The sequence below is a fragment of the Lepidochelys kempii genome, chromosome 4 (genome assembly GCF_965140265.1).
Source record: "Lepidochelys kempii isolate rLepKem1 chromosome 4, rLepKem1.hap2, whole genome shotgun sequence".
Classification (NCBI taxonomy): Eukaryota; Metazoa; Chordata; order Testudines; family Cheloniidae; genus Lepidochelys; species Lepidochelys kempii.
This window is the reverse complement of record NC_133259.1, coordinates 58186902-58210674: the sequence shown is the minus strand read 5'-3', so window position 1 is coordinate 58210674 and position 23773 is coordinate 58186902. Positions and strand designations below refer to the sequence as shown.

Below are 23773 nucleotides of genomic sequence, written 5' to 3'. Positions count from 1 at the left end.
CTTGCAACTGTGCCAAACTTGACTGCCCTGGGCTAAAATTTTCCTTTCCAAGTGTCTGCCCGAGACTGAATTTCTTTTAATGCCAGCAAAAACACTTCTTTGCCTCGCTACCAATATTCATGATGCTACCTGCAATGTCATATTTAACAACCCAACCAAACTTTTTCCTGGTATACAGTTGTTGTCTTTTTAGAATGTTGTTGTACTGTGCTACTGACATGGGGTTTTTTGTTCACATTTAAATTATCCATTGCTAATTTGTAGTTGGAATTTTAAAATGTCAGAAATAAGCCAATTATATAACTAGTAAAATAATGATTTAATAAAATCAGTCATTATTTTTCTAATCATTCTCCAAATTTTCTTTTTCTCCTTAGAATGTGAAAGCATTTGCATCATCAGATAGTCTAGCCAAGGTCCAAGAAGTAGCAAGCTGGCTTTTGGAAATGAATCAGGAACTGCTGTCTGTGGGCAGCAAGAGGCGACGAACTGGAGCATCTCTTAGAGGTAATGCTTCCTCAAGCCAAGTAGATGAGGAGCAGATGAATCGAGTTGTGGAGGAGGAGCAGCAGCAGCAGTTACAACAACAAGAGGAGGAGCACATTGCAAGGAATGGGGAAATAGGTGGAGCAGAGTCTGGACTTGGTGACAGAATTGAATCCCAGCAAGAACAGTTAGAAGAAAACAACAATAGGCTTATTGCGGTGGATGAAGAATCCACTGGTAACCAAGAGGAGGAGGAGGAAGAGGAAGAACATGGTGCTGAACAAGAGGAGGAGGTGGAAGAAGAGGAGGAAATGGACCAGGAGAGTGATGATTTTGATCAGTCTGATGACAGCAGCAGAGAAGATGAACACACTAATAGTAATAGTGTCACAAATTCAAATAGTATCATGGATTTGCCCATACACCAGTCATCTCAATTCTACATAAAGACAAAGGTGAGCAGCTTAATTTCATTTTTCTATTTTGTACTTAAGATGTTGGTTACTCGGGATTAGAAAATAAATTGCACATCTGATTTACTCTGAAATCTTCTACTGATTTGAGTGTGTTATCTGCTAGAACAATACACTTCTGGGAATACATTGATTCTTAACATAATATACTGTGTCTCACCTATTAATAATCAAACTCTTTAGACATGTTTGATATAAATAAATAAAGCTGTTCATAGACTGATAGAAGTAGAAGTCTGGAAGGGACTTCAAGAGGTCATCTCGTCCATCTGAGGCAGGATTAAGTATACCTAGACTATCCCGGAAAGGCTTGTCTAATCTGTTCTTAAAAACCTCCAGTGATGATGATTCCACAACCTTACTTGATAATCTGTTCCATCGCTTAACTGTCCTTCAGAAACAAAGCTTTACGTATTCGATGGAACACATTCTTAACTTCTTTCATATCATAATCCTACAATCTCCCTAAAATTCACTAAGGAACCATTTGTGACATTTTCGTTCTCAAAGGAAGCATGAGAGCTTTTTATATCAAAAGACGGACTGGACAAATGCACTTTAAACTAGAGACAGGAAATGGGAGAATGCTTAGCTCCTCATCCTAGCCAGCTTCAAGTGACTTCCTTGGCTAAGTATAGGTGAAAAAAATAATAGTTCAAGTACAAAGTTGTCATATAGCACTGTGGGGTTTGTGAAGAATAAGGAAATCACATTTAATAATTTAAAGGGTCATTGTCAATTTAAAAAAATATCATTCTTCTGTCTGAAAATGTTGAATTTACACGTAGCCTCTATGGGCTTTTCTGTACATGAGACTTAGTGTGCAGCAAGCCTGGATGTGAATCTACAGTTCATCAACCTGCCGTACACTAAGTAGCCGCATGGACTCTGTTGCCATGCGCTAACATTTCCTTAGCATGAAGGTCTAACAGTGGTAGGTCAGAGTGCACTCCAGAAGAAGATCCACATGGATGCTTAGTGCACAGCAGGTTGATGCATTGTAGATTTACACCCACGCTTGCTGTGGACTAGATCCCTGTATAGACTAACCCTCAGATTATTGAAAGACTGAAAAAGATTTAAAAGATAATATTCTTTGCTTTTAAAAGTTTTTTGTGTTATCAATTTCACTGTTTGGTGGTGGTGCAAGTCATTTCCCAGGCTCTTCAAGAGGGAGTTTACTAATCTTAACAGTAGCAAAAGTGAAATTAAAGCAGCCACAAGCAGTAATGTGGACAGAGAAAGAGGTTGGTGGAGAGTGGCTATGAGCATGAATGGTGTTGCTCCTGGGCCTGCCCAATAGATTCTTCTAAATATCAACAGCAGAAAGAGAAATTCCTTTTACTCCCTCAATAAATAAATAAAATAAAAAATTATATGTATTAGCTAGAGTGCATTATCAGAAAACTGAATTTTAATGGTTTAATAACAATTGTTTATTATCTTAAATATCTGAATAATTGTTTATTATCTTAAAAATATCAATTTGGCAGTATCTCTTCAAATCTGCTACTTAATTTCAAGGTGATGGGCATATTTTAATGTCAAATGTACCAGTATAAGCATACTGATAGAAATACTGTACCAGAATCTATGCAACTACACTTGTACAGACATATGGATACCATTTGTTTTCCAGATTTGCAGTAGTATGTTTCAGGTATTGGTATTAGAATCTAAATCTCCCATATGTTTAAGTTTTATATCTATTGTGTTGATTGAGATGCTTGATTTCAAAAGTTGTAAAAGGATCTTTCTAGGTTGTTTTTTAAAGGAAATAATGGAATTTTACATGTACATTTTTACCTGTCCTCAATGTTGAATTATGTGTCTCTGAAGAAATCCCGTTTTTAAAAGATGTTGCAATAGAAACACTAGCGTATCATTGCCAAGTTTTGTCAGATTTTCTTGGCTCTGTTAGTCTTACAACCACTAATTTTTCTGCTATGATGCTTTTTTTCCAACCAGCGCAGTGTGATGAGGAACGACATAACCATCTATACTCAACCATTTTGAACTCTGTGCTGAACATACAGTATCCCTCCACCCAAAAAGCATTTAAACTTGCTGGATCAGTAAGTTCAGAATTCGTAATTCAACTATGTAAACAACAATACTCAACATACATGCATGCACACAGAGCAAGAGATAGTGGTTAATGGTCTTTACTTTTGCTGCTTTTTCATAATGAATAAAATCTTTATTATTTTTTAAACAAGACACATTTGCTGTAAATAAGATTCTGGTGTTTGGAAAGCATGCATAGTTAGCATTTTTTCTGTATTGTCTGATAGCCACTTTGCGTTTTGATTCCATTACTAAGACTACAACAGCACAACAAGAAAAATTAATTTTGGCTAACTTGTTTTTAAATCATCTAAGTTTAAAAATACAAACATCTTCTGTGTAAAGAAACACTGCAGAAGTCCTGCAAAAAGTTAAATGTTGTATCACACTCAGTTGATGACAGAACATGAACAATTACGATCTGAAGCAGGGTTGTAGAAGGCTAAAAAAATTGACATGCTTATATGGAATAGCATTTTTGAGACAAGTAAAGTATTTGTGGACTCTTACTAATTCTAGTACGTGTGATTTCTAGCTCTGACTATTGTAAATTGAAATCAAGTGGTATATCGTGTGAAAAGAATACCATTCAAGTCTGATGACTTTTTTCATCCAAATAGTCTCAAAAAGTTAAAATGATATATTTTTACATCTTCACATATGCTTTTTTGGGCTCATTAGTGTCTGATGCTGTAGTCTGATTACTTACTGCTTCTGGTCAGATTACCTAGCCCCTTAAATGTAAATTATTTGTACATTAATTTAACTTGTTTTGTACTACCACCTTCAGGAGAAACAATGTGTGCAATCTGCAGCATACTGTCTAAGAATCAACCATAAGTTTCTTTCTGGTTTTAGGTGAAACTTAAAAAGTATATTCATTTTTGGTTTCAGTTTTGCAGTAATGGTATCTTTATTTTTTTTAAATCTCTACTGGAGTGGTAAACTTTCTCATTGTGCCATTGGTAATGCAGCAGAGAATTTGTTACCTTCCTTGTCCAGAAGCTCATATAAAAGTATGTCTGGTCGTTCTGTACTAACTACCACTATTTGCTGGCCCCAAGGAGCACTTTTAAAAAAAATTTTTTAAAGTCTTAAGACTATTGTAGAACTCTTTCCTTCCTAGATAAAATCAGAAAACATGTAAAGTAACACTTATATTTCATGATAATAGTTATGGCATCTGTTTGATAACTAAACAACTACTATTGCCAAACAAATGCTCATCTAATTATTATTATGAATGCAGTTTATTACGGCTAATCTCAGGAGTGTACATCCACCAATCTAGAACAACTACTAGGTTGGTCCTGTCTTCTGTAGCAGGGTAGGCAACATGTGCAACATTTTTCTTTCTGCAAAGATAACAAGTAGCTACCAATATAGTAATACCAGTATTGTTCAGCTTATGTTAACTGTCAGACCTCATTTTTAAATCCTTTTTATTTCTGTTCCCTTTCTTTTAACTTAAACTGCTGAGTGAAGTCTCTAACCTGATTTTTTTTTTTTTTCTTGTCTTGTGGGATCCTGTGACATTAAGGAAAGTTCCCTCAAGATTCCCACGTAAAGACATAATTTATCCTAGTTATGCTTGCCAACTAATGTCTAGTTATGCTTGCTCCTAATATTACTCTTCCATATAAGCAATTGCTGTAGTTTTACAGGAATGTTTTGAAATTGCAATGAGTAAAGAAGGTGGTCTATATGATTGTGAATGGGAAGGAAATTGGTTCTTCATACACTTACTTAATGTGATCTATGTTGTGAAAAAAAATGGACTGTTCAGACAGCTGAGACCAGTCAGCCTAATTCTACCAAATATGGTCACAAATCTCCATGATGGAAAACAGAAAATAAACTCCCCTATGCCAAAGGTAGGAGGTGTTGGAGGAGATGTGTGTCTCTACAAAAGGCCCCTAAGGCAGGTCCAGTGATTAAGATGTGTAGTTTCTCTGTCTGTCCCCACTCCTGAGAAAACACCATCACAGGATGACTGTGACAGTACAGTGACCCCGTTTTAAGACTCCTGTTTGAGTTCAATAGTGCAGTGAATTAAGATTTCTGGCACAAGGTTTGGTTCTTGGGCCACAGGAAATTGTTCCCAGGTTGTTGAGTGGGAGGCAGGTGAATGGCAGCGACTCTACATTAAGGAGCATGCCCTTTCTTTAAAGGCAGATAGCAGCTTGAATTTTGGTGTCATTTTATTCTTTTCACACCAGTGTCCTCTTTTCCAAATGGAACTTCAGTAGCCATTTCTCACATGCCCACGCAAGTGGAGATTTTGCCCAGCGCTGCTCCTTTGCAGGGATAGAGTTCCAAATAGCGTTGTTGGCTGTTCTTCCCCATCCTGTGGGATGCAAAAAGACTCAAATTTTGAAATCCAGGTAAATAAGCCTTCAGAGAGCTGGGGAATTTTTAGACAGCAAGCGGTTGTTTTTTCTCTCACTGCCCTTTATGAAATGGAAACCTATCCCATCTATTCTATAGACTCAAGTGACAGGAAGCTGTCATCTACTACTGGATATTAAAGAAATGATTAAGCTCTTGTCAAGACCTTCTTTTCACATAATAGCTTGCCAGAAGTTTTCCTAGGAGAGTTGTTCATAGGCTTGGCAGACCATCAGATGCTTATTTCAACATTCCTAGTCTTCCTTCTCACCAAAATATGCCTGAGGTTCCATAGTATTGAGGTTTTCACATGAGGGTGGCTAATGGGCACTTTAACAGAAGGGTGTATGTCTGCACCTGTACTTGGATAACAGGCTAATGTGAACTTCCTAAAAATCAGAAGCCAGGTCTGCAACTGAAAAGATTCAAGAATATTGAGACATGGGTGAGTCAGCAACCATGAAGAACTCTTTGACTTCCTTCTAGAAATTAATATAGCTGAGGGTTTGCTTTATTATTGAAGTGGTCAAGATTTTTCTATCAAATACAACAATGACAAAGTTCAGGGAGTGGATTACTATCTTTATAGACTTATTGAGTCCTACTCTGGGAGTATATCCAGATTCTGGGTTCTAAGGTAGCTTGTCAGGACATAAATCAGTGGGTGTGTTCTTTCTAATGAGTTATTGATGTCCGAGACTACTCTACCTTGGTTACTCCTTGTCCCTCCAGAATTAAGGAGAAAACCTTTTCAAGATGGAAACTCTCCAGGAAGATACCAGAAAACTTTTATAGTTTTTGTGTGTGAGTGTGTTTTGTGAATCTAAAGGATATGCTCAGATAACTGTGTACAGTATTGATATAACCCAGCAAATCCCAAATACATGCATTTTGGCTTCTCTATCCCATGTGTGGAGTTAAAAATGCATTCTGATCTTCCATTATTTGAGCAGTTTTCTGGTCCGTGTTCTCTTGAAGAATTACCTCAGTCAGATGTATGTAGTTCTTCAGCAGGATGACTCTACTACCAAATGTTGATTTTTCTGTGGTGGGATCATCCTTAGATTAAACTGGGTTTTTTGTTTGTTTTATGCCAACCTACATATATTGCCCCAGACACCAGGAGCAGAGTATATGGCAAATGAGTGAGTGTGCACTCTCTCCTCTTCCTTTGTTCTTAGAAGACCAGACAGAAATTCATCGTCCAGATTGGCACCAGAGTTTTCTATTCTTCTAGAGGTTTCGTTCAATGAAGCATTGAGATCCCTACAGTTATGGACTCCTGCCAGTCCTGGCCTTGAAATGGCCAGACGTAATCTGGGTAGAGGTTGATAGGATAGATTTTTAAATAATCTCAGGGCAGATTCTCAGCAGGTGTAAATTGTAGCACTAGTGACTTGAATAGAGCTGTGATAATTTGTATCAGTTGAGGATCACCTCCCAGCCCCTGGACTTAAAATATCTGCCTTAGGAACTTTGAACAAGGCTTGCAAAGATTTCATTCAGCCCTAAAGAGACTCAAGCCTGTGGAGACCTAGGTTCTATTTGCAGGTCAGACAAAATTATCCCATAGTGGAGAGAATATTAGTTTCAAGCTGGTACAGAAAGCTTGTAAATGAAATTAAACGTATGCTATGCTGATGTGAAATTCTGTTATTTTCAGTACTTCTGCAGGATTTTTGTGGATGGATAGAATTTTTTTTAAAAAGAGAAAAAAAAAATTAATCATCTGTTGTAGTGAAAAGTACTGTGGGTGTGGTGTGTAAGTGGGATCTGTTGTGTGACACTCCAAATATGGGTAGAAAATCAAAAGGGAAAACTAAAATCTTCGTGGGGAGATGGGGAATCAAGGATTAATTACAGAAATAATAATCCTTGAGAAATAGGTTCTTTGTTTATGCACAAGAAGTAGACATAATCAAGGAAACCAACTCTTTAAATGTTTGTGTATATTATTTTAACATCACTTTCTATTTTTTATGCTGTTGAACACCAGAGGGCACAATCAGATGCTTTACGACTGTGCTTTCTGCTGGAAGCTGTTTAATGTGTCTTGATAAATGGGTTTTCCTCTGCATTGCTGCTAACAATTAAAAGTACCATTTTTAACCCAAAAATAAATGTTTGTCATACACAACACTGCTTTTGGTTTTAATCTGTGCAGAAGGGTGTTTTCCAGCATAAGGAAATCTATTCCTGCATCTTTTTTTTTTTTTTTTTTTTTTTTAAAGTGTGCGCTTAAAGCATTTTCCAGCTGGCTTGTGTAGTAGGACTTTAATATGTTTGTTTCTTTTCCCTGGAGTACAAAAAGTACAAAGTGAAGTGAATACTTAGTATAAAAGTAAGTTAAAATGAACAACTCACTTTTTACTTTTTTTGCTAGGGACAAACCCACAGGAAATAGACATCAGTTGATTCTTCATGCCTTTGGTCTCTGAGACTTCCAACAGATGTGGCAATGATGTAACCAGATTCCTAACTGAGTAAATCAAATAAAGCTTTGTCAAAAAGGAAAGGTGTTAAATTGCTCAAATCTGGCTATGAAAGTCATTGGTGATATGGTCTGGTCTTCTAAATACCTCTTCTGAATTCCCCTTCTGATTAGTGCACTTCTTTTCTCTCCTCACCCTCTTCTAATGCAAAGAGATATTAAACTTTTATTTTGATTTTCAGTGTAAGGTGTCTTAATTTTGTGGCTGATGTAGAATATAGTGGCAAATGGTAAGTACCTTGGGGCAACAAACAGATCTTCCTCTATATACACAATTGAGCACACTAATAATATTCAATAAAAACTGATTTGTTTACACATGAAAGTTGTTATTCGGTGATTTTTACAACTGCAAGTCAGAATTACTTTTAAGTAATTATAACTGTTACATTATTTTTGGATAATTCTTAGATAATATTAGAAGAAAAACTAAGTTTTAAAGCAGGTATATAATTAAAGCCTTGTGTTGTTTAGAGTAGTCCTGACTGTTAAGTGTAGAACTTTGGTTTTTATTTTGTATTGAAGTGTAATTTAGTGCATACTTGAAGGTTAATACCAGTCAAAATATTATAATGTTTATTACTTTCCTCATTCATACAATATATAGATTAGTTGTTAAAATTTCAAATAATTCTGGTTTAGCTGTGCAGCAGTTATTAAATTACTGTTATGCTTCTATCATATCACAGATACCAAACTGGTTCCACCGTGCTAACGTCCTTATATCACATGGATGTAAATCGAATGGTATTAAGACATTCAATTTTCCCTGTGGGTCTCCTCCATTTGTCTTTTTGTCTGGTGTAGAAAAATGAGGTGAAGGTTCTGGGCTAGCCTACCCAAGAGGTCCCAAGTTCATCCTCACCCTCATGCAAAAGCATCTATTTGGGGCAATCTAAACTTTCAAATTGTGAGCAAACCTATAATTTGGGAAGATCTGGCTGAGCCAAGTGCATCATATGGAGTTCACAGTAAGTCAGTGTTGAGGGCTTTGTTCCTTTTTTAACACTAAAGCAACATTATTACCTACCATCCTCAGCCGAGTGACAGTACTTACAATTACGACACTTTCTAACATATCAATTTGATCCAAATGCCCTAGGCCTGCCAGAGGCCCCAGAACTACTTGGAATCTTAGAAATGGTTCATGAACTCGCCAGGTCCATGTCCACGATGCATACTTGGTTAAGGAAAAGGAACTGGCCTGGAGTTCATTGTGAAACTGTGGGAAGGGGATTTATCCCAGCTGTTTAAAAAAAAATCCCAGTGGCAGAGCATAGTATGTAACGTTAAAAATGTCTGTGGCTCTGTTGATACTCTTGATACAACAACAAAAATTATTAAAATTGGTTTGGGTTCCATAGTGGTTGCACAAGATAAAAGCCTTATCCTCTGATGTTTGTTGGTGCTGTAACAGAGAAAAAGAAACCCTGAGGCATATGCTGTGGGACTGTCCAACCATCAGGCAGCTGTGGAACAAGATGTACACAAACGTTAAGATAGTGCTCAGCTTCAACAGCCAAACCTCAGCCAAAAATTATATCCTAGTTTACTGACCTGTTAAACTGGGTTTAATGCCGCCAAAAAGACTTTGGTACTTGAGGGCTTCAGTGATCATTAAGTGCACGATTTTACAAAAATGGAGTAGGCTTATGGCCAGAATAGAGTGGTGGTATTCAGACCAGTCAGAGTTAGAAGCTAAAGAAATAACAGCTTACCCCCGCAGAGGGCAATTATATGAATTTGAAGAAATTTGGACCCCATTTCTAGATACGTTTTGATAAAAAGGTTGAGATGGCTCAAAGAATGTAAGACCTCTATTCCGCATAACCCTCCTGTCCCTTCAACCCCTTCCTTCCTTCCTCTCCCTATTCATGTATGTCTTCTCCCATTTTATTGCTGTTATCCCCATCCTAACATGTTATGTCCTTGTAGTATTGTCTGGGTTTGTATCGCCAGGTCTTGCAACTTTGACAAGTGGTAAAATTTCATAATGCTGTAATTCTACCTGTGAAGCATGCATTATTTGGAAACAATTAACCTTTTTATTCTTTCTATTGTCTGTGTCTTTAGGAATATCAGTAAACTAAACACAAAAATGTAGCTTTTTAAACACTAACGTTTATGAAAGGATTACTGATTCTCAGTTTGTCTGTGCATTTTGGTGGTATTTTTAGATCCTCCCCACACACACATTAAAGAAATAACTCCAAAATTATGATTATGTACCCTTTCTGTGGCTAGGGATGAGATAGCCTATAAACACAGCTTTCTAAGAAGAATTGGTCGCAGGGAGCAAGTTTCACATGTTGACGACTCTGGCTAAGAAGCGACCCCATCTCCTGCCTGCTACTGTCTGAGATGGGCATATGCTCCTCCCTTCTGCATTCAAAGGTGGGGGTTATGTTTCAGTTCCTCTTACAGGTAGAGCTAGGCGTGTTCCAGTCATTGCTCTGCTACTCCTGTCAAGTCTATAAATGGAGCAGGAAGAGTACTAATTGATGCATGGGGCATGGATTCTGATTTTTGCAATGACTAGTAACTCACATGGTGATCCCTGCCTGAAATAGTCTGTGACTCAAAAGAACTTAGCTACCGAGTAGCTCTCTCAAGGAAAAGGTTTGAAATCTCTAGCTATCAATTATATCTGTAACATTAAAATTTCACTTGCAGTTACAAGAAATATTGTCATTTGTTCTATAATCTCTGCTGTTTTCTGTTGACCTTTTTATGGTCCCCATACTGCTTTTCTCTATGGTTTCCAGAGATAGTTGAATGACTAGTGACTGAGGTTGTGTCTACACTAGAAACTTAAGTCAACCTCTATTAGGTCAACTTACAGCCACCACAGTAATTACTCTGAAGGTACATGTCAACGCTACCCTCCTTCAGTCGATGGTGTGCGTCATCACCAGGAGTGCTTCCACTGACCTAAGAGGGGCTGCACAGGGAGTTGAGAGCTTCCTGGGAGACTTGCCCCTCCCTATCCCCAGCCATGTAATTGACAAGATAGCCAATATTCCCAGCCAGGGACAGGGAGTGGAGGGGGGAGGAAGCTGCTGGGGGTCCAGGAGCAGGGTCCAGCTGCCCAGCTCTCCAAGGGAGTGGAGTGGGGGGGAGGAGCGGGGGAGAGAGAGGCAGCAGGGCTCTGGCTGCCCAGCTTTCTTGTCAGTTTCATGGCTTCTGCCTAACAAGACAGCTAACAGCCGATGTAAGTAACAGAGTATCTACACAGATGCAGTGTCACCCCAATTATGGTGGCATAAGCCCTAGGGATGTAAATAAAAAGCTAACCATTTAAATGATTAAAATTATAGTATTTAAATGGTTAACCGATTAAAGGGAGAAGGGCTGGGGTTCTGGGGGCCGGAGACTGACGGGGCTGTCCAGTGGCCGGGGGTTAACAGTTAAGATCAGTTAACTGGTAAGCCTAATAGGAGCCAGACCTGCTGCTGGCTACTTCTGGGCTGCAGCGTGGTGTTTACTGGCCGGCCACCAGGGTCCCTGGGTGCTGAGCAAGGCGACTCAGTGCCTTGGATTCCGCGACCCAGTACTAGGTTGCGACCCAAACTTTGAAAAACACTTATCTAGACTACTGGACAAGATATTGCAGTTTTTACTTCAATGCAATTAGTTGAGGCTAACTTTTTACCCCCCACCTGGGGTTTACTTGGACTAGCTACATCGAGATAAAAGCTACAGTGCCTTGTCTGCACCAGTTTACATCAAGATAGCTAACGTATTGTAAAACCACACCTTTTTTTGCTGTGACGACAAAGCCTGAATCTCAAATATATGTATTCTGTTTTTTCTGATCATCACTGCCAGAGTCGCTCAATGGTTTCTTCTGAAAATCGATTCACTCAAGACAGGCATGTGTGGTTCTTCCTCTAGCTTATCTGTTAGTCTGTTTGTGGGGAGACTGCCAATACCTCCTCCAGAAGGCAAAATGCCAGCATCTTAAATTTTTGTCAACAAATCATCTCTTGAATCAGAATCTCACAGATCATCAGTGTCTCTAATCTCCAGTTTTGAAGGGAATATTATTGAAAAGGGGGTGATAATTAGAATCTTCCATTACATTGGTTCCCTGAGCCTATGTGGAGCACTATTGAAACCTAAAAATGGAGGTATCATCACTACCTGGGTTTGCTATGTCAGAGTAGTCTGATATAAAAAGTCGTCTTAAAATACTAGTTTATCTTAATTTAATTACCTGAAACAGTGTCTTGTAATGAATACAAACAGTATCTTGGGTGTCAGTTGTCCTTTTTTTTTAACGCTTTTCAAGTGAGATTATTTAAACCTATCAATTATACAGATATATGGTAACAATATTCAGAAATTTAAATTGTGAAAATGAGTGTGAGGATATTTTCAGTATGCTTAAGAAGTACACAGTGATACATGGCTTGTCTAACAAATACATTTGGGAGCTCTGCCCCACTTAAAAATGCCATTTGTTCCTTATGTTGTTCTTGGCTATGTGGCAGGTGCTGTTGGCTGATGTGATCATTAGCCCAAATATCTCTCGTCTGGAGTGATACAGCTGTATTTACTGAGCTCTTTATCAGTGGATGTTGTTCTCAGAGTGTGGATTAAAACTGCTTCGCTTTTTCTGACTTGGCTTAAATTGACAGTACTTGTTATGAAACTCAATACAAATGGTCGGTCGAAGTGTGAAGAAAGTAAAACTTTTGCTGGTGAGTTTGCATTATAAGAAAAAACAACAATCACTAACAATTCATTCAGTGTTAGCTTTGTTTTTAGTAGTTGTAATTGTTTTACAGATCCATGTATTTAATGAAACCAACAATCAACATGTGATTAAGTTAACTCATTGCTTCTTATATGGAAGTGGTAACATATACTTGCAAAACTGTTGCATTTGGAAAGGTCTTGCAGGGGGTTGGTGGTTCCTGAAGGCCAAAGCTATGTTTAATGGCTACATCAGGACTATATTTTATCCAGTGGCATATTTGTTACTGTTGTCAGTTTCAGTAAAGTAAAAGAAATAGTTTAAAAATCTATCTCTTTGTGAACGTTTATTTCTTTTTTAAAAAGGAGTATTTGTGGCACCTTAGAGACTAGCAAATTTATTTGAGTGTAAGCTTTCGTGAGCTATGCTTATGCTCAAATAAATTTGTTAGTCTCTAAGGTGCCACAAGTACTCCTTTTCTTTTTGCGGATACAGACTAACATGGCTGCTACTCTGAAACCATTTATTTTCTAGTTTATCTGAATATATGTTGTCATGTGACAAATGGTAAGTAAGTGGTAATATTCACATTTCTTTAAACCTGACCATGCATAGTACAGCTTTCCTTTTGGTGTACATTTTCTATCAGTTTTCAGTTCTGTGCCAAGCAATCTTCATATTTGGAAGCAAAACTATTCCAGGTAAAAGAGAGGAATACTTGGATAACAAGTAGCTAATGTGTATACAAAGGAAAGAAACATTTTGACTATTTATTTAATATCATAGTTATTTCTCTTTGGTGGTATGTGGTTATATATGAGCTGTACCTGAAGTTACTTATATCAGTGGCTATTAATGATTAACAAAGCCAGAATAGTTTGAGATGTCACTTACATTCTGTATAGGTTTATACTGTTGTTGTGAATTTTTTTGTTTTCTACCAAAACCCCACATGAACATTTAACCACTGAGTAAATTGGGCAAGTTTAGCTTCTTTCCCCCCTCACCTCCACCACAATCCGTACATCAAAATACAGAGAGTGGGAAATATTAAACTAATACAACAATTTACCTCTGACAAATCTTGTAACTACTCTGTGTGATTTAAAGCCTCTTGTTTGTTGGATAAATATATGCTTAATCCAGTTGTTTGTATCTTTTCTCGAATTGTGTGGATAATTTAAACAATTCACAAATTGCAGTTTTCCTGATCACCTGTGAAAATTTTAATTTTAGCATTGTAACATTTTTGTACTTCATCCTAAACTGGTAATGTAAATAATTTAGTATGTGAATTACTAAATAATATTTGGTTTATATATAACTTTATATAAAACCGTGTGTGTATGTATGTATGTATCAGTACAAATGTGTGAAATACACTGTTAGTTTCTTTTTAAATTGGCTAACTCACAGATGGGTCCCACTAGTTCTCAATCACAGAAAGGACAATAGCTATACATTCCATGAATCTGCCAGTGGAAAGCACAGAACATAATTCTATCAGGCAGTGTTGCTGTTCTTACTCCCAGTTCTCATGGTTAGTTGGAAATGGTTGTAATTAAACCCACCCTTCCTCGTCTCCACCTTCTTCCTTCTCTGCTCCCCCATCTTCCCCTTTAAGTTTCAGTTGGTCACTGGAAGAACTTGTGACAGAGCATGGAGTTATAGTGATATGATTACTGATGGAATTCAGAGATCTCCCACCCATGCTGAATAAGTCCAAACCTGACAGTATAGCAGCTCCTTTTCTCTGTGTAAGAGGTCACTCGTCTTTACTTAACTTGTATATTTGGTCTTGGCTTATCAAAAGCTGTGACTTTTTCATTCAAACTTCATTATCTGGCCATGTGCTACATAAAACTAAACCAGCAAATTCTGAACTATCGAGTTGTTCAGGTTTTGGAATCAGTAGCGTTGTTCTCATCTGTGACATGAAATATAATTTTGTGAACACTTACTAAATTTTATCATGCCCACTCAGTCCATGACCTCTCTCTGCCAAAATGGAAAGTGTTATAAATACTTGGTGATATAGATACAGATGCACTATAGATTATCAACAGGGCTGAAACCCATAATTTTCAACTCAAATCCACTACTACTTGAAGTCAAGTAGGAATACTGTTAGCTGTGAGGAAGTAGCAGGCTCTCTCTTTTTTTTTTTTTTTCTGTCTAGTCCAGCCTTTGGAAGGAGACTTGATCACACTAACATTTTGAGCTGGACTGAGACGACCAGTTCACTTCACTTAGACTACTGAATGTCCCTCTGATGAAAGCTACTTTTTGTTGCTGCTGACCTGAATATGGTTAACTATTTACTCAGAGGTGTGACATATGCTGAATCCCTTTTTACTAATTTCATGAGCTATCCAATTGTCCCTCAGTCAAATATAATTTAAAAAAATATATAGTACTTTACCTTGATTAAAAAGTCTGAGTAAAGTGTAACCCTGAAGATGAAAGGAATAATTATAAAGTGATACAGCGAATTAATTTCATGGTAGCTATCTCAGGTATTCGATTTTTGGGTATGAGTCTCATTGTTCCAGCCGAGAGTGATTCTTCTTCTTCTGTTCGAGGCTGGACTTTATAAAAAATTAGGCTGTTCTGAAAGACTGGTTTGGGGCTTTTACCCAGCTACATCATTTTTGAACACAGGCAGCAGTACTTGTTCAAAAGTATGGAGGCCAAACTGCTTTCTAAAAAGCTGCTGTTACTATTACACAAATCATCCATCAAGTACACTCAGGGCTCCTGTGCTCTGGGGAACCTGAACTATCATCCATAATCCGTAAAAGTTTATAAGGCATAAGGGGGAGAAATGTAGAAGCGACTCCTAGTAGTGTGTCTCGTTTGATTCCTTGAAGTGTTACCAATTAACTCCAAAAGTAGATTTTAGTCTTTTTTTTTTCTTTTACTTAAGAGGTAACCGTTGTTGTACTTTGTAGGAATGAATGACACTTGAACAAATGAAAGAAAGCAAAAGTTTATATGAAAATGAAAACAAGGGGAAGGTGGTAAAAGTGTGGGCCAGCCCAGAATGTCAGCTCTTTCTTGGGCTACCTGCTTTTTTCTGAAACCCAGACATTCTTTACTTTGCATATTTTGAGCTATTATTAATAGACTCACACCCCTTTGCAGTATGCTATTAACCAGCTGAGAAGGATTATGTAGCTTAATTTGTCACTCTCATGTGCATGCCAGTGTAACAATTGGTTATATTACATTTGTTGGGTTTTATATGTATTTTATAGTTGTAATAAGAAAAATTTGGTGGTCTTGTATTTAAGGTCTCTAGCAACAAAATGAGTCATTTTCTTTATACATGTTAATAAGTCTGAAATTTAATGCTAGTTACATGTTCAACCTTCCATTTTGACACTGGTTAAACTCCAGAAATGGATGGAATTGTGCAAGTGAGGGTCCTGTACCGTCTTATTTTATATAAGAAATATTTCTTTAGCCTGAGTGAAAGGTGGCTGGACAGCAAGTTATACCACCAAAGAGGTTATTGAACAGTACATACTGAGACTGACATTAACTAGTTATTTTCATCCCTTTTAAGGCCTTTCTAGGGTTGATTTTTATAGTGAGAAGAGTGGGGGAAATCAAGTGACAGACTACTTTTTAGTAGGGCTGTTGATTAATCACAGTTAACTCACATGATTAACTCAAAAAAAGTAATTGTGATTTAAAAACTTGATCACGATTAATTTCAGTTTTAATTGCACTGTTAAAGAATAGAATACAATTGAAATTTATTAAATACTTTGGATGTTTTTCTACATTTTCATATATATTGTATTCTGTGTTGTAATTGAAATCAAAGTGTGTATTATTTTTTATTCTAAATATTTGTACTGTAAAAATAAGATAGTATTTTTCAATTCACCTCATACAAGTATTGTACTGCAATCTCTTGGTCATGAAAGTGTAACTTATAAATGTAGAATTTTTTTTATTACATAAGTGCACTCAAACACAAAACAATGTAAAACTTCAGAGCCTACAAGGCCACTCAGTCCTACTTCTTGTTCACTCTTTCGCTAAAACAGACAAGTTTGTTTACATTTACAGGAGATAATGCTGCTCTCTTCTTATTTATAATGTCACCAGAACGTGAAAACAGGCATTTGCATGTCACTTTTGTGCATGGTATTGCAAGGTATTTACGTGCCAGATATGCTAGACGTGTGCATGCCTCTTCATGCTTCGGCCATCGTTCCAGAGAACATGCTTCCATGCCGATGACGCTTGTTTAAAAAAAAATTTGAAAATTAAATTTGTGATTGAACTCCATGGGGGAGAATTATATGTCCCCTGCTCTGTTTTACCCATATTCTGCCATATATTTCAAGTTATAGCAGTCTCGGATGATGACTCAGCACACATTGTTCATTTTAAGAACACCTTTCACTGCAGATTTGACAAAACACAAAGACAGTACCTGTGACAGGTTGGATCACAGAAACCCCCTTGGGGTTGGCAACTGATGTGCCAAGACTACTTCTGCCTCTGCTTTCCCTGCCCTCCCAGCCAGGGACTTCAGTGCCCTGCCTGGTTTGAGCCAGACCTGCTAGCCTGCTGCAAACCCAGACCCAGGTCTGAACCACATCCCCTAACAGCTGTAGGCTTAAACTGAAAGCAGCTTAAGAAGTGTACCTGTCTTTAATTCTCAGATGCCCAACTCCCAATGGGGTCCAAACCCCAAATAAATCCATTTTACCTTGTATAAAGCTTATATAGGGTAAACTCATAAATTGTTTGCCCTCTGTAACATGGATAGAGGGAGGTTCACAGCTGTTTCCTCCCCCCAGGTATTAATGCATTAATTAATAAGTTAATTAATAAGTAAAAAGTGATTTTATTAAATACAGAAAGTAGTATTTAAGTGGTTCCAAGTAGTAACAGATAGAACAAAGTGAATTACCAAGCAAAATAAAATAGAACACACAAGTCTATGTCTAATACAGTAAGAAAACTGAATGCAGATAAAACCTCATGCTCAGAGGAGTTTGAGTAAGCTTCCTTTTACAGACTAGTCTCCCTCTAGTCTGGGTCCAGCAATAACTCACACCCCTTGTAGTTTACTGTCCTTTGTTCCAGTTTCTTTCAGGTATCCTTGGGAGTGGAGCGGCTATCTCTTGAGCTAGCTGGAAGGGAAGACAAAATGGAGGGATCTCCCAGGGGTTTAAATAGACTTTCTCTTGTGGGTGGAAACCCCTCCCTTCCCCTGTGTCAAATTCCAGCTACAAGATGGAGTTTTGGAGTCACATGGGCAAGTCACCTGTCCATGCATGACTCAGAACTTACATGTAGCAGCCATGGTTTACATGCTACCTTTAATGTCCTCATGTAGACTTATGTGGATTGGAGCCTTCCAAGATCCATTGTCCATTAAGTGCTTCTTTACTGGGCACTTAACGTGCAAATTCCATTCTAAGGAAGCTGACCAAAAGCCTTACTGAGGTTATTTTAAAATCAAACAAGTATACAGTCAATATTCATAACTTTGAATACAACGACACATGCATACAAATAGGATGAATATATTCAGTAGATCCTAACCTTTACATAGATACGTTATATGGCATATATAGCATAAGACATATTCCAGTTATGTCATATATACATTCATAAGCATATTTCCATAAAGCCTTATGGGGTGCACCGGCACAGTACAAATGTGAGCTTTGTAAAGATAGATATAGCACTTGACCCAAGGTTTAAGAATCTGAAGCGTCTTCCAAAATCTGAGAGGCATGAGGTGTGGAGCATGCTCTCAGAAGTCTTAAAAGAACAACACTCTGATGCGGAAACTACAGAACCCAAACCACCAAAAAAAGAAAGTTGCTTTGGATTGTTATTGAGCAGAACCTGTCATCAGCATGGACGCGTGTCTCCTGGAATGATGACTGAAGAATGAAGGGACATATGAATCTTTAGCGCATCTGGCACGTACATATCTTGCGATGCTGGCTACAACAGTGTCATGAGAATGCCTCTTCTTGCTTTCAGGTGACGTAAACAAGAAGCATGCAGCATTACCTTCTGGAAATGTAGCCAAACTTATTTGTATGAGTGATTGGCTGAACAAGAAGTAGGACTGAATGGACTTGCAGGCTCTAAAATTTTACATTGTTCGATTTTTGAATGCAGTTTTTTTGTACATAATTCTACATTTGTAAATTCAACTTTCAGGATAAAGAGATTGCACTACAGTATTTGTATTAGGTGAATTGAAAAATAATGTTTCTTTTGTTTTTTACAGTGCAAATACTTGTAATAAAAAAATATAAAGTGAGCACTGTACACTTTGTATTCTGTGTTGTAATTGAAACCAATATATTTGATAATGTAGAAAATACCCAAAAATATTTAAATAAATGGTATTCTATTATTAATAGTATGATTAATCGTGATTAATTTTTTTAATCGCTTGACAGCCCTACTTTTTAGTAGCCCTTCCTAATAAACGTCATTCTGCACTATTAAAGATTTTCAGTATTGTCTTGGGAATCTTGAATACATACATAGGTAGTTTCTAATTGAAAATCATATACATTGTTTAAATATTAAAGTAGCATAATCATAAAGTTTAATTTTTAGTGTGTAAAGTTAATATTACAGTTTTCTTCTTTTCCTGTTCAGTTCACATTTGCCTCCCCCAAATGTTAAGTATTTGACCTTTTAACCCATTGTTACAATGTTTTGAATGACCTGTCTACCTGTTTTAGCTTGTTTTAGTTTTCTTTTACGGTGCAACCACAGCAAAAATAAGTAATCAGCAACTGAATTCTTGGATAACAACTGTAGGAGTTCTTTTTAACAGCTGGTGGAACCCTGAACAGACCAAAGAGTTAAACTTAATCATCAGACAAATCATGTTATAGCCAATAAAGATTGGCCAGACATTTCTAGAATATTTGTAAAATGTAAGACGATGCAGTTGGGTTTATGTTACATATCTGAAATACTTCCTGAAATGTTTAATGAAGGAATGAAGACAAATGCTTTAAAATAGTTTTAAAAACAAGAAGGGGAAATAAAGTAAAGCTAGGAGATCTGTGAATTTAAAATACATAAATTATTTTTATAAATAATTGCCAGTTACAAACAATATAGTATACTCATCTACTGATGGAAAAATTCAAGAAGAATTGTAAGAATAAAATAGAATAAACTTTTAAAATTGTCTATTAGTTAACCAACTGGAAAGAATAATTAATTTATATTTTCCTTGACATAATAAGGAAACATTGAATATTATCGAATATTCCTTCGTTTACTTTTGAGAAACTAAGTACTGGTTACTAGGAAATGGAAACTTTTATTTTGGTTGAACATATGCTCAGTTTTCCTTCCCTCCACTTTTGTTTCTCTCTCTCTTTCTCGCTCTCTCTCTGTATATATAAAACTGCTTGTGTGTATATGTACAACATAATAGCATGCAGAAAATATCTCCCTGCTTCCCATCAAAGATTTAACAGTAGTGGTCTCATAATAATGCTTAAGGGTGAAATGTGCAGAATTTAATTCTAAAATTTCAGGTTTTTCTGTATCTATCTGGTCATTATTCTGTTTTCTCGTAGTTTTCCTCAGGTGTTGGGAGGGAGACTTACTTTCTTTTGACTGCTGATACGATCATTCCATTATGTATCCTTTGCCTACACACAAGTTTTGTACAGTATAACTATGCCAGTTGTGGGTGGGTGTTAACCATTCCTCTAGTATGGAAGCAGTTTACTTATTCCCCAGCCTGTACGGAAACAAGCTATGCTGGTATAAAGCACCTTCCTAACAATATAACTGTTGGAGTGGTACCACATTAACTATATCGATTTAAAACATTACAACTTTCAAGTGTAGGAAAGCCTTTCTGGTAGTTGGCTGATGAAAAGCTGGTTTCCACTCAGGAATTGTTCTCCGTAAAGTCAAAAGACTGGTTCTTGTACATCTGTAGGGAGATGAATGCGTGGTGGATGAGGAATAAACTTCTATATAATGTCCAGTCAGACAAATCTAAGGTTTTCCAGAATTCTCTTACAGCTAACTAAGTATACAATAAAATAGCTCCAAATTGAAAGTGGGGAGGGCGAAGGTGAAGTGTGTGTTTAAAAAAAAAAACAATAAAAATAAAAATTGGTGAGGTTGTATTTTACAATGTTGCAATGCTCTATGTTATCCATTTGAGGGCACCTGTTCACCAATGATAAGAACTCTGGGAAAAGCATGTTTTTGTTTTGTTTTGTTTTTCTATTTTCCTGTAGCTGCAAATGATTGATTTAGCGCTTTATGGGGAAAAAATCAGTACATACTGCAGTTTTATGTTTTTCTTTATTTTCTCAGTAATATTAAAGTTAACATTTCAGAACTGGGTAACTAGTTATGTAGCTCTAGCAGAGGATTCTGTAAAATTTCAAGCTGCTTGTTAATACAGGTAAGCCAAAATCCATTATTCTCAGAAATTCTCACTGCACTGTTTTTAATGTAATCTTCCTGGTCAGTTAGGCTGAAAGAGTAAGCCCATTTAATATTACTTACTCGGTCAAAGGAAGTAAATTGTTCCTATAGAGCCCTATTAATGATCCACTTTCTATTTCTTCAGTTTGAAGGTAGTTCAAAGTTCTATTACTTTTCTACATCTCTGTTTCAAAGTAGATTCTCTTCAGTGCTGTGTCCAGGAACTATGTGGTTTTAGAGGGTCTGACCAATAACAGGATAGCATTTGATGACAACCTAAGACCAAAACTTTCAAACACAAATGCCTAAAGTTAGGCACCAATGTTTATGTATACAAATAGAAGTGACCTGATTTTCAAAAAAGTTCCTTTTTTATTTTAATGAAAGTTAATGGGAGCAGCTTTTGAAGATCAAGCTACTTTCATTTATTTGCCAGCTTTCTTTAGCACTAAAACTCAAATTTTCAGCTTATCTCACATATGCACATATATAGTGGCTGGTATAAATAACACATTCCTATCAGTGTTAAGAGAGCTACCTTTTCCATTTTCCTCTGCTTCTTTCACCCACTTACTGCTTAAATTAGATTGTAAGATTTTCAGGCCAACAACATTCTTTTCTTTTGTGTTTGCGTAGCACTGTGGGGCCCATATACTAATTGGGTCCTCTGTGTTAGTGTCCATAATATGAGAAATAAATAACATCTGCAGTCCAGTAGTATGTAATAAGCCTGTGAGCGTGGAAGAGAAGTGGATATGTAGAAATGGAATTGGGACAACTTGCATCAGTTCAGCTAGTCAGTATTATCCATGAGAGAAATAAACATTCAGAACCACAACAAAACAAAAACCCCACACAGCTCAGGCCTTGTCTAAACTTGAAAATTAATTTGGATTAAGGTAGTTTCTGAACTTAAAGTGGAGTAGCTATTCTGAATATCTCCATATGTGGACACTTTTTTCTGGAACAAATTATTTATCTTAATCCACTCTGAAAGTGATGATGCCAGCCTCCATTGCCCACTTCTAAACAAATGCCTTTTTGCTTTTTCCCATGTTGCCCCACAGTCTTGGGTGGCATTCCCTATGAACATCAGCAAAGCTACTTTATTATGCACCTACAAATCCCTCCTCAAAACTCTTTTGCTATGAGACCTGTAAAAAAATTGACAAGACTGCTGATGTGCAGAGACCACTGCCTATTGTGCTGACCAGTATTGTCTCATTGTTTCCTTGTACTCCCTGTCTTTCTGTATCCATCTGTTTTCTCTTGTCTTCAGCCTTGTCTATGCTACACAGTTTTGTCGGCAAAAGGCAGCTTTTAAAAAGCTACTTTTGGCAGCAAAACAAAACCACCTCGACAAGAGACATAAAGCTTTTTGCAGCAAAGTTAAAACAACAGAGCATCAGTGTAGATGCTGCCGTTTGTTATATTGACATAACTGGCCTCCCCCAGTATTCCACAATGCTCGCTGTGACCGCTCTGCTCACTGTTTTGAACTCTGCTGCTCTGCAGGCATGCATCCGCCCCATGGAAGGATTGGATTGAGAAACGTGCCCCATGGGACATTGCAAACCCTTCCCAAAGCACTCTGCAGCCAGTTGCACAGTGGGATAGCTACCCACAGTGCACTGCTCTCTGTGTTGGTGCAAGAGTTGTAAGTGTGGATGTGCTCTGCTGACACAAGGACCATAGTGTGGACATGCAACAGCAATTTAATTAAAGTGCTTTAATTAAAGCAGAATAACTTTCGTTGACAAAACTCTGTAGTGTAGACAAGGCCTTATACTGAGATTGTAAACTCACTGGGGCTGTGTAATACAGCACCTAGCACAATAGGGTCTTGGTCTATGACTAGGCTTCCTAGGTGCAATGGTAAAATACCACAACTACTAAGGCCTCTTGAAAATTTCGTACTCAGGTAAAACATTATTCCCTTTACATGTGTGCAGTTTTTTTTTTAAAGATTGAACTGGAAAAAATAAAATAAAATATGAGCGCGCAGTCTAAATTCTCAACCCTATTAGACTGGGCAACATCTTGATTAAGCAGTTTTTTTCACCACACTGGATACTGCAGTTCATAGTACACAGATTTCACCCTTGAAACCTGGGCCACTCTTCTCTGTTGGAGTCTTAAGTCTTCTCAGTGACATTGTTGCTTGCAGCATAGGTGGGTTCAGGAGGAAGGCCAACCATGAGCCCCCTGTGTTCTGTTTTATACCCTCAGTCACGTGCTTGGAGGACACAAGTCCGGGCATGTCTGTTGGGCATTGCTGAGTCCCCAGGCAAAGTTGAGCAATTCCCCTGGTGTGGCCTCATGCAGGTGAGTCACTGAATTATAACTCCCTTGTTGGACAATGGCTGTTGATGGTTATTTGACACCATGCCTGTGCGTTGGTTACTTTCCTTGCTATTGTCTCTGGGGAGCTGTCATTTGGTTGATTCCCCAATTTACAGCATGTTTTAGTGACAATCATACAAAACAATCTCATAAATTCATATGTACTAAAGATATACGTATTTAGATAGAACAGTGACTTTCAGCTGATCATAACCATTTCCCTGATATCTCACATGGCATGCTTTTTATGCAATATCACAATTACATACAGATGAGGAATATGGGGGTTACAAGACGCTCCCCCAGGGTATAGTAAGTCACAGTGTGATACTGTGATAACACCTGAAGTGATTTAAGACT

The 23773-nt window shown here is 37.4% G+C and overlaps 1 protein-coding gene across 9 annotated transcripts in view; it reads left to right on the top strand.

Annotated features, from left to right (window-relative positions):
• The window catches only part of FBXW7 (F-box and WD repeat domain containing 7), a 283629-nt gene that overhangs the window by 142135 nt on the left and 117721 nt on the right, over positions 1 to 23773 (top strand). For 7 of the 9 annotated variants that reach the window (XM_073341352.1, XM_073341354.1, XM_073341355.1 and 4 more), the window contains one exon: positions 378 to 941. In XM_073341352.1, the coding sequence (XP_073197453.1) occupies positions 447 to 941 (495 nt within the window). In that variant the 5' untranslated portion in view covers positions 378 to 446. Of the gene's footprint in view, positions 1 to 377; positions 942 to 2927; positions 3529 to 10149; positions 10776 to 23773 lie in introns of those variants that run through there. The other 2 variants (XM_073341360.1, XM_073341358.1) reach the window with 2 other exon arrangements.